Source organism: Glycine max, chromosome 3 (genome assembly GCF_000004515.6).
Source record: "Glycine max cultivar Williams 82 chromosome 3, Glycine_max_v4.0, whole genome shotgun sequence".
Lineage (NCBI taxonomy): Eukaryota > Viridiplantae > Streptophyta > Magnoliopsida > Fabales > Fabaceae > Glycine > Glycine max.
The window spans coordinates 20,214,886-20,226,129 of NC_016090.4; the positions used below are offsets into that span (position 1 = coordinate 20,214,886).

The 11,244-nt window shown below is 33.8% G+C and overlaps 1 protein-coding gene across 1 annotated transcript; it reads left to right on the plus strand.

Annotated features, from left to right (window-relative positions):
• Window positions 1-1,495: 1,495 nt before the first annotated feature.
• On the plus strand, window positions 1,496-10,806 carry LOC100805038 (protein DEFECTIVE IN EXINE FORMATION 1). The gene is made up of 13 exons (XM_006576504.4): window positions 1,496-1,876; window positions 3,251-3,361; window positions 3,444-3,526; window positions 4,412-4,529; window positions 4,634-4,794; window positions 4,999-5,624; window positions 5,746-5,816; window positions 6,762-7,018; window positions 7,701-7,882; window positions 9,332-9,615; window positions 9,696-9,813; window positions 9,888-10,070; window positions 10,169-10,806. Exons 1-13 carry the CDS (start codon window positions 1,725-1,727, stop codon window positions 10,481-10,483), a joined length of 2,661 nt encoding a protein of 886 aa, XP_006576567.1. The 5' UTR covers window positions 1,496-1,724; the 3' UTR covers window positions 10,484-10,806.
• Window positions 10,807-11,244: the final 438 nt, after the last annotated feature.

Here is an 11,244-nt window from a genome sequence, read left to right on the forward strand (position 1 = left end):
GTGATAACTTTGATTTTCAAAGAAGGTTTAGAAAAATTTTAAAATCACAATTCAACCCTATTTTTGTAATATTTGTCTTTACATTGAATTCACATTATCTATTAGTTGCAACAACTTTATCAAACAATATACATGCAAAAAAAAAAATCTTATAACTCAAGTATTTATCATGTGTTGTTTTGTTTATCGTGTATTGTAGTGCGTATCCAACACAAAGTATGTATCATGAATTGCTTTAAATCACATGTATTCCATTACATTTTTAATCCTGGTAGATGATTTACTTGAATTATTTCAATAAAATGAGTTTTTTTTTAAAGTACAAGAGGAAAAATGTGTCCTTTCATATAGTCGATTTTTTGTTTTAAAAAATATTTTATATACTTTTCAAAATAAGATATTTCTAACATTGCCGTGAATATTTCATATCAACATTATGATTAAATACACACACACACTTGTGGAAACACGGGAGTTGTCGCGCCTGTGTTAGTATTTTTATTGTGTTATTGCGTCAAAAATTTATATAATACAATAATTTTTAATTACAACTTTTGAATTTTGTTCAATGACACATTCTAGATAGAAAAATTAAAAACAAACTGGATAGCACAACTAAAAATAAAAATAATTAATTGTCATAAGAAAACCACAATAATCTTGGCTTTGAAAAAAATATTCTCTCTCCCCTTTTTTTTTCCATAAAGTGTCTTCTTGTTGACAATGACAATAACGACATATCCCATGAAAGACATGTTAAATTAATTAAAACAATAATTAGTAACAAACAAATGAAATAAAATATAGAAAGATGTGTAAGAATGAGTTGGAATAAAAAAGATTGAGGATAAATACATAAAGTAATTTAAAAGGCTAGAGGAGAAAAATCGTGAGAAAAAAATGTGTTATGTATCAAAATTCTTGTCATTGAGGGAAACACCTTTGATCAAAATTGTAGAAAGAATAAAAAATGCAACAACACTCAAATAGTATGAAGAAAAAGGGACACAAGTATGACTCGGGAGAGAAGAAAACTAGAAGTAATAAGAACAATAATTTCATAGAAAGCAAAACAAATCTCCATCCGTTATCCTTGTACAAATTAAATAACCTAATCGACAAACCAAATAGTCAAATTCGCAGCCAAGTTGAAACAAAAGAAGAAGAAGAAAATAATTAGAGGGAGAAAGCGCCAGAGCGGTTATTAAAGGAAAAGAAAGTCCGAGTGAATTGAAAAATATGTAGAGTGGTTGAGAGAGACGAAGAATGGTATGAAAGAGAAGTAAGAAATCAAATAGTGTGAGTAGCTTTTGTTATTAAGAGAATGGATAAAAATAAGAGAAAAAAACAAAATTAAATATATAAAAATAAAAATCACATAAAAGATTATTCATCTTTTTATTTTTCATTTATATATGACTTTTGTTATTTTTATTTTAAACATACACAAGAGAGTAAAATGTAGCAATAAAAGTGGAGAGCATGACCCTCTTATAACAATCGTATCTATTGTTTATACATTTGTACCTGACTCGCACTCTTGCAGATCGAACGCACCCAAAGAAACCCTGCTACTGCCACCGCGCTAGCTAGGGTTTCATTCCACCCACTCCCAACAATCTCCCAATAGAATGCTGAAAGAGAATTGCTGATTATCGCTTCACTCAACTCTACCAAATCGCATCACTGACCAATCTGGTGGAGCCGATTCCACAGTAGATGACATGAAACCGTGCTTGCGGACAAAGCCTCTTCTTCTTCTGCTCTCTCTGCTACTTCTCCACAACATCACATTCGTTCTCTCCGATGATTCCAGCAGGAAAAACACCTTCCGCGAGCGCGAAGCCTCCGACGACTCCCTCGGATACCCCGAAATGTAACACTCTCATTCATTTATTGCTTTCATCATATGCAATTAGCTTAATAGCTTTCGAATTTCAATTTTAAGGCTTGTTTGGTAACCTGTTTAATTTTGGAACTGATCGGTTTTTCTACCGAGCTAGAGAAAATAATGGTTGTTTCTTTAAATTGTGCTGAAACAATCACACTTTTTGAATAGGGTGAAACTTATATGTAATTGCCTAGGTTGTTTTAGTGGTTGTTCTTCGATCAGAATTGGAGTTTGACTCTGATAATATGAGGAGTAAAGGTTTGTGTTAAAGGTTCGCATAGGTTATCGAGTTCAAACTCTAATTTTAATTAGAGAATGAAACTCTAATTCATTCATTGCTTCCAACTCATACATTAGCTTAATGGTTTTCGATTTTATGGCTTGTTTGGTTACCTGTTTAATTCAGGAACGGATTGCTTCTTCTACCAAGCAAGAGAAAATAGTTGTTATTTCTTAAAAATATGCTGAACCAATCACACGTTTTGATTATGATGAAACTAAGATATAATTGCTTAGGTGGTTTTAGTGTTTTTCTCTAATAGAATTGGAGTTTGACTCTGATAATTTGCGTAATAAAGGTTTTTGTTAAAGGTTAACGTAGGTATTGAGTAGAAATTCTATTTCTACTTAGAGATTAGAGAATGGAACACTAGTTCATTCATTTGTTTTGTCTCATACATTAGCTTAATGGCTTTCGATTTTAAGGCTTGCTTGGTAGCCTGTTTAATTCGGAAGCTGATTGCTTTTTCTACCAAGCTAGAGAAAATGATAATTATTTATTTAAAATATGCTGAACAATCACACGTTTTGATTAGGATGAAACTTAGATGTAATGCAATTGCTTAGGTGGTTTTAGTGTTGTTCTCTAATAGAATTGGAGTTTGACTCTGATAACCTGCTTAGCAATGGTTTGTGTTAAAGGTTGTTATCTAGTTGAAACTCTAATTCTAATTAGAGAATAATCCTATAAGGGTGTGTTTGATTTCCATTTTCAAAAACTGTTTTTAGTTTTCAAAATGCACCTAAACAAGGTTTCTCAGATAACTTTGAAGAGTAGTGCAAGGCACAAACTAGAGTGTGGAATTGAGGGAGAAGTTGAACAAAATGAAAAATGAAAAAAGAAAATGAGAAAAATCTCCTAGCTATTTGGTTTTTAAAATTGTTTTAGAAACAATTTTTTAAATTTAATAGATTTTGGATGATAAATTGATTGAGTAGTGTGAAATTGTTTTAGAAAACTTTTTTTATCATCAAAGACTGAGAAGGGAACCAAACAGGTCCTAAGTGTTTGTAGAACTGTATATAAATTTTGTGCTTTTAATTACTCTTGATATCTTTTCCCTGTTATGGCGTGGTTAGAGATGAGGATGCACTTGTGAATTCAAAGTGCCCCAAGAATTTGGAGCTCAGATGGCAAACAGAAGTTAGTTCCAGCATCTATGCAAATCCCTTGATTGCTGATATTAACAGGTATTGTTTGTGCTTTGCTTTTTGAGTGATTTGTGTTTGTGTGATTTTCATTTTGTTGAATGTCTGCCTTTTTGTTTTGCAGTGATGGGAAGCTTGAGATTGTGGTTCCGTCTTTTGTTCACTACCTTGAGGTTCTAGAAGGTGCTGATGGGGACAAAATGCCAGGTAAAAGAATGTGGGGTTTTACTATTTTTCTTATTGTGGTAGGCTTGGGTTGATGATGCCGATGAGCTTGGGATATTTATAGAGGATAAACTATGTGCTCCTTCCCTTGATCAATTTTATTTTACTATGGTTTTATTGTAGATAAATTAAGGTTGATTGTATTTTATAATATGGAGGTAGGCTGTAGCCTGTAGGCTTGTGATTAAAAGAGGTTTAGCCTCAGAATAAATTTTGCAAGTTATATGAGAATTAATGAGTAGCTAAGGTGAGTACTTACAGATCTTATGTAACCAGAGAGAGGTAAAAGATTCAAAAGCTTATTCTAATCACCGCAATTGGCCTGTGCCTATTTTGCACCACTTCTGGAAGCTAATGTAGTAGCTGTAGCTTATGTAACATCTTACTTGAGCTACATGGTGCATTACACATGGTTAATGACCTACCATTAGAATGTTGAATTGTTCATAATCTGAAATAATTGGTAAAGTTTTGTTTTGGTTGCCAGTTGCGTAACACAACCCTCAACTTTTGTCTGGGTTTGAGATGTGTAAAATTTGGCAATAAAATATAATGTAGCCACATGGGCTTAGTTGTTCTTTATACTGAAAGCAGATTTGACCTTGCATGTCCCCAGCACATGTAACTTGTTAATAAGGCCTAGAATTCTGTGTGACTCCTGATTAAGGAACAATAATAAATTACTCTTGCTACGTAAGGTGGTGGTGGGGAGGGAATACTGAAAGGGATCAATGTTAATGCACTGTTCAGACTTGTATAAACTGATTGTTAATGCTTAGGATCGAAGCTTGTCCTTATTGTGATTGATTGATTAACTTAGGTTTGATTTTGAGTTTTATAAAACATAATCTTCTGAATGGTTCTCAGGCTGGCCTGCTTTCCACCAATCAACTGTGCATTCTAGTCCTCTTCTATATGACATTGACAAAGATGGAGTGAGAGAAATAGCTTTGGCAACCTACAATGGTGAAGTGCTGTTTTTCAGGTGACTTTTTTTTCTTTTCCATATTTTCAAAATTTTGCTTCCATGAACAATTACCCATTACTTGAGGTGCTTTTATCAAGGTTGTAATAAGTTACCAATTTTAGGGTTTCGGGCTATATGATGTCAGATAAGCTTGAAGTTCCGCGTAGGAAGGTGCTAAAAAAATGGTTTGTGGGCTTGGATCCTGACCCAGTGGACCGTTCTCATCCAGATGTTCATGATGACCAACTTGTCCAAGATGCTACTATCAAGAATTCTATGTCTCGTAAGTTTCTGCTGTGCTTACTACTCAAATCACTGTTGTGTAAGTGGGTTAAGAGATTCTCTTATTTTCATTATCAACCTAGTAAAATGGATTTAATCACAGTCACAGGGTTCAACAACTGAGTACAATTTTGGGCTTCGTGTGTTGTAAAATGTACATTTAATTAATTAATTATTAATTTTATCTTAATGATTCTCCTTGTAGAAATGAATGGAAGTAGACATGAAGCCAAATCTTCAGCTGCCACATCAACAGAAAACCACCTTGAGACAAAAAATTTGTCCAATCCTGAGCCAGAAAAGAAAATAAATGGTAGTCAAGTAGATGAGAGTATTAAGGTGCCTAATCCTGAGCCAGAAAAGAAAATAAATGGAAGTCAAATAGATGAGATTATTAAGGTGCCTAATCCTGAGCCAGAAAAGAAAATAAATGGAAGTCAAGTAGACGAGAGTATTAAGGTGCCAACTGTTGTGGATAATTCCTCTGTGAATGCTGGGTCTCTGGAAACTGTTCATGCTGATAATAAAACCAGCACTGGGAGACGTCTTCTGGAAGATAACAATTCCAAAGGAGCAGTGCAAGGCAGTTCTGAATCCAAAGTTAAAGAGGGTATTCATGCTGCAACTGTGGAAAATGATGAAGGCCTGGATGCAGATGCTGATTCATCTTTTGAGTTATTCCGTAATAGTGAAGATCTGGCTGATGAGTATAGTTATGATTATGATGATTATGTTGATGAAACAATGTGGGGTGATGAAGAATGGACTGAAGTTAAACATGAAAAATTAGAAGATTATGTGAATGTTGACTCACACATCTTGTGCACTCCTGTGAGTTCCTGCTTTAACTTTTTATTGTTATAAAATTTATTAAATCTTCATTCTGCTTAGTTGTAAGAAAAAAAAGTGTAAAAACGTCTTGTTTATTTAGTCATCTTCTTTCCTTTGCCAGGTCATTGCTGATATCGACAATGATGGTGTTTCAGAAATGATTGTTGCCGTTTCTTATTTCTTTGATCACGAGTGAGTCCATCTGTACATAGTTTATAAATTTCAATTATATGTTTATTTTGTTTTTCTGTTGTGACAATTATGTCATTCAAATTTCATGGTTAAATAAGTTGCTAGCTGTACAGCTCTTTTGTTGTCATTCCATATGTGCATCCTGGTTAACTTTTTTTTTTTTTTTTCTGTTGAGGAAGGTGAATAACCATCTTAATAGTTCTTTAGTTGCTTGAGTCCTTTGTCACTTACTTTTTTTCTTGACACCTATGAGACCCAGATGTGTATCATTGTAAAATAAAGAGATGAAAAAAAGCTCCCTACACACTTCAGTGTTACTTGCAGACAAAATAGATTTAGTATAAATGACTTCAACTCAATCTGTATGAACAGACAGTATGGGGATGGAACCCAATTCTGTGAAGGGTGTTCTGGATAGAAAGATTAATATAATTATTAAGAAGGTCTTTCTGATTTTGTCTATCAAGAATTAGCTACAAGATGAAGTTGTGGGCAACTGGGCAAAGGAATAGTGTTATTATAAAACAAAAGAAAGCTACTATGACAAAGATTATCTTGTTTTGCGTCCTTAATAAACTTATTACTTCAGATATGAATAAAAGTCACATGTATTTAAGCTCTGGAGATGAAATGTGTTGCCAGATAATGGCTTTCTGCAAAAAAGAACATCAGTGAAACTTATTTTATTCTTTTTTACTTATTTTATCGAGAGATCAAGCCATCGTACTATTTTATTTTACTAATCTCTGCTTCATTTATTTGGTCGCCAGACTGGGAATGCTTGTTATTTTTTCTAAACAACTTTTTGAGAAGTTTTTGGAGCATTATTCTTTTTGACTATTTTATACCAATAACTGGTTCTTACTTATATTATGTCTGCATCTACAGATGAGTATTTGTTGATTTAGTGATCTGTCAGTAATCATCCACCTTTTAAGCTGTCAGGTATTATGACAACCAGGAGCATCGGAAAGAACTGGGTGATATTGACATTGGGAAATATGTTGCTGGTGGTATTGTTGTTTTTAATCTGGATACGAAACAAGTTAAATGGACTGCAGAACTTGATCTGAGTACAGATACTTCAAACTTCCGTGCCTACATATATTCTTCCCCAACTGTTGTAGATTTGGATGGTGATGGGAATCTTGACATTCTTGTTGGAACTTCATATGGCCTGTTTTATGTGTTAGATCATCATGGTAATGTCTAGGGACTGCTTCCTTACTATTACTCTTGTTTTAAAAACGTTCAGGTTTCTATGTTGCCTTCATTGATTTTCTCAGATTTTATTTCGTTAATAATTATTGATGTTAATGTTACCTTATTTTTTTATTTTCCTCTCTAAATATTTCTGGTAGTCATGCCTTTTGTTAAGAAGAGAGTGAGGGAAGCAAAGCTATTTTGAATATGGATGTCCTAGTCGATAATGAAAAAGTAGAATTTTTTCTTTTTTTGACAGTTGAGACTCTAACATGAATGAATGAGATTGGCTTTCTTCTAAAACTGGTACACAAGAGTCTTCAAGAAGATAAAGGCCATATCTTTCTCTAGCACGTCCAATCTTTCCTCACTTGAAAGATGTATATCATTTTTATGAACCTTTGTTTTCCCTCCCTTTTCTGCTTTGCTTTATTGCTGTTTCCCTACTGAATGATGTATTGCATTGCAAAGTTGGACTTGGACATGTTTTGCTCTGAAATCGTAAGATTGGGGACTGAATGCATTTAATTTTCAGCTTACGATATTTCATTGATTGCAAGTTATTCTTTTAGCCGTGTCATTATTTAGTTGTCAAAACTCAAGATTTTGAATCAAGGGTTTTTGGCTACATGTATCTATACATTGGTAAATTAAATGCTAGTAGTTGTTTTTCTCAAATAGGTAAGGTTAGACAAAAGTTTCCTCTTGAAATGGCTGAGATTCAAGGAGCTGTTGTTGCGGCTGATGTTAATGATGACGGGAAAATTGAACTAGTTACAGCTGATACACATGGAAATGTTGCTGTATGGACTCCAAAAGGAGATTTAATATGGGAAAAACATCTAAAGAGTCTTATTCCACAGGTAACTTGCTATCACAATCTTTCTTAGCATTAATGAATGTTGCATGATTTTATGCATTGTATGTTGTCAATATTTATTCTTGTTTACAGAGCAATCAATATCTATGATATAGGATTTTAAAAATGGTTTGAATTGATGGGATAATTACAGAATGAATGTAGACTGTAATTATACTGGTCAAAATGATGAAACATTGAATTTTAAAGATGAAAGGTAGAGAAAAACATAAGGGGAAGTGGATGTATCACTCCAGTTCTATATTTGGTTCACTTCCCTTTGGCTTTAGGCATTCTCTTGGATGTGTTGGAAGATGAAAAGAGGCTTAAAGATGAAGAGATTGAGCATGCTACAATAGAAGAGTCCATGCAGCAATGTGCTGGCCTCCAATGAAACTATTGACAAATACGGTTCTTCAACAAGACTGTTAAAAAAATACTAATAATACAGGCACTGGCTGACATAAACAAATGATGAAGTCCGTAAAAGTATAAAACATTTTGAAAACAAAAGTTCAAGACTTCTATCCCAACAAGTTGAAAGCTTTATAAGCTTGAGGGGGAATGTGTTGGAAACTGTTTATATTCCTAGGAAATAATGTCTAGGATAGTGGAATAGCCAGATTCATGTATAGTGGCTATTAGTGTTATGGGGAGTTACAGTTCTTATTATTATTGTTGCTCTTTAATGTAAATCAATCTGAAATGATTATAAATAAGGGGTACTGTTGACTGCTTCTAATTTCATCATATATTCTTCTCTTCAACATTAGACTTGATCTTAAAGGGGTCTTTGGACTTCCGAAGGGTCAATAGACCAAGTCCCTTTATCTTATCAGAATACAAATGAACCAAGTCAATGAAACTTTTTTAGTCAAGGTCTTCACAGTATTCCTCAAGAGCTATCAATTTTACATTTTGATGATAGATACACAATTTCCTGTTGTTGATGATAGATTATAGAATACTCAAGTGAATATCACTTTACCTAGGTAATTGCACATTAGATTTAATTTAGACAATGTGTTCATATGAACCTATTAATGTTTTTTAGGTTTGCTTAATTTGATCATTTGTCTCTGTTAGGAACCAAGAATTGAAATGAGAAAGAAAATAAAAGATTTTATTGACTAGTAAGAAAAGAACAGAAAATAGGAGAGAAAACTCTCCTCCAAGGGTTTCCCCTTCACAAAGGATTTCTCTTTTCACAAAGAGCTAATGCTCAATCTACAAATGATAAGATCCCCCTCTCTCCTATCCTTCTTCCTCTATTTATCTCTAATAAACCCCTCTAACTAACTAACTCATTAGTAGTCTAACTATATTAACTAACTCTTCCTTCTCCTTATATCCTAACAGTCTCACTCCTTCCACACATTTGCATTGCATTAGAAACCATTTAGGCGATTCATTTGTCCAAAGTTTGATTGAGAATGTCGCTCATTTTCCTTAGGGTCCTACTGTTGGTGATGTTGATGGGGATGGCCATACTGAGCTTGTTGTGCCAACACTATCTGGGAAGATTCATGTTCTTGATGGCAGGGATGGGTCATCTATTGGGCGGTATCCATATCAAACTCATGGAAGAATAATGAATCAAGTTCTTCTAGTCGATTTAAGTAAAGACAAGGAGAAAAAGAAGGGATTAACTATTGTTACCACATCATTTGATGGTTATTTGTACCTCATTGATGGACCTACTGGATGTGCTGATGCTGTTGACATTGGTGAAACTTCGTAAGAGATTCTTTAACTGTTATCTCTCGGATATGCTTTCTGTTCTACTTTCTTGAAGTTATGTGCCATTTTTTTTACAGGTATAGCATGGTCTTGGCAGACAATGTTGATGGTGGGGATGATCTTGATCTAATTGTCACAACAATGAATGGCAATGTCTTCTGCTTCTCAACCCCATCTCCTCATCATCCCCTAAAGGCAGGATATGTTTGAAATTTGATCATTGAAACAACCTCGGTTTTGTTACTGAATGGCTTTATACATTGTTTCAGGCATGGAGATTGCCTAGTCAAGGAAGAAATAATCTTGCAAATCGTTACAGTCGTGAAGGTATCTATGTTACTCATCCTTCTAGGGCATTCCGCGATGAGGAAGGCAAAAGCTTTTGGGTGGAAATTGAGATTGTAGATAACTACAGATACCCATCTGGGCATCAAGGACCGTACAAAGTCACTGTAAGTTCTTGACCAAATTAATTTCTTTAGATCACTGATTATTTGGGAAGCATTCAATTTATGTTTCATTCTTCTTTCATGCCGTGTAAATTCACCAGACTTCCTTGCTCGTACCTGGTAATTACCAAGGAGAGAGAACGATAAAGTTGAACAATACCTATGGTCAACCTGGTAAATATCGGATTAAGCTGCCAACTGTGTCGGTAAGGACCATGGGAACGGTTTTGGTTGAGATGGTTGACAGAAATGGACTGTATTTCTCTGATGATTTCTCTCTTACATTCCATATGCACTACTATAAACTGTTGAAGTGGCTTCTTGTTCTTCCAATGCTTGGGATGTTTGGTGTGCTTGTAATCCTTCGCCCACAAGGCTCAATGCCATTGCCATCTTTTTCAAGGAACAATGATTAATGATGATTACTCTATTTCATATACTCAGTTCAGAAAATGTGAATATTTTTATGTCAAATTGAGTAGAATCTGTTATGATGTATGCCTTGGGTGCTGCGGTGAACTTTGATCACGGAGTTGGAGCAATCTTTTACAAGCTGAAAAATTAGTTCAGCTAAAGTTACTTTAGAGATAGTCGAAGATTGCAACAGAGTGAATGATACCTTAATGTCGGGATTTTGCCCTTAAAATGTTGTAGTGTAGTGTAATCTGATACTGAAATGTTTAACCGAGTTACATATACTTTTTTCCATTATTGAATCAAAATAGATATTTATAATTAATACACAGTTCTCTCCAAGTTTGACTTTTTCCAGCTTTTGTATATTGTGTATGCCTATTTGTTACAGGCTCAGTTCTGATGTGGAAATCATCTGATGTGGATATGATAGAATAAAATGTTAAGAGAAATGCTAAGTACGGGGGTAAATGGATAGGACCCAATCAACGAACTCGTCCAATCTAATCCAATTAAATTTTTGTGGATGGATTGAGTTATTGAATTGAATTGATTTTAATTTAATGAAATTGATTATAATTGGATTGGGTAACCAATTTGGAGTTTCAGATTCGATCAAAACCTAACAGAATTTAATTTAGCATAATATTATGTTTTATGATTATTACTAACTTAAGTATTTTGATTTATAAAACAATATTATGTTTTATGATTATTGAATTTTATTAGTGATTATTATTTATCATATGAATAATATTTTTAT

What these genes read in the sequence shown, in the direction of transcription:
- LOC100805038 (XM_006576504.4), top strand. Translation starts at nt 1,725, where the DNA reads ATGAAACCGTGCTTGCGGACAAAGCCTCTTCTTCTTCTGCTCTCTCTG. An exon ending in CACACATCTTGTGCACTCCT is followed by an intron (nt 5,625 to 5,745) that starts GTGAGTTCCTGC and finishes TTCCTTTGCCAG; the next exon opens with GTCATTGCTGATATCGACAA. An exon ending in AAGGACCGTACAAAGTCACT is followed by an intron (nt 10,071 to 10,168) that starts GTAAGTTCTTGA and finishes TAAATTCACCAG; the next exon opens with ACTTCCTTGCTCGTACCTGG.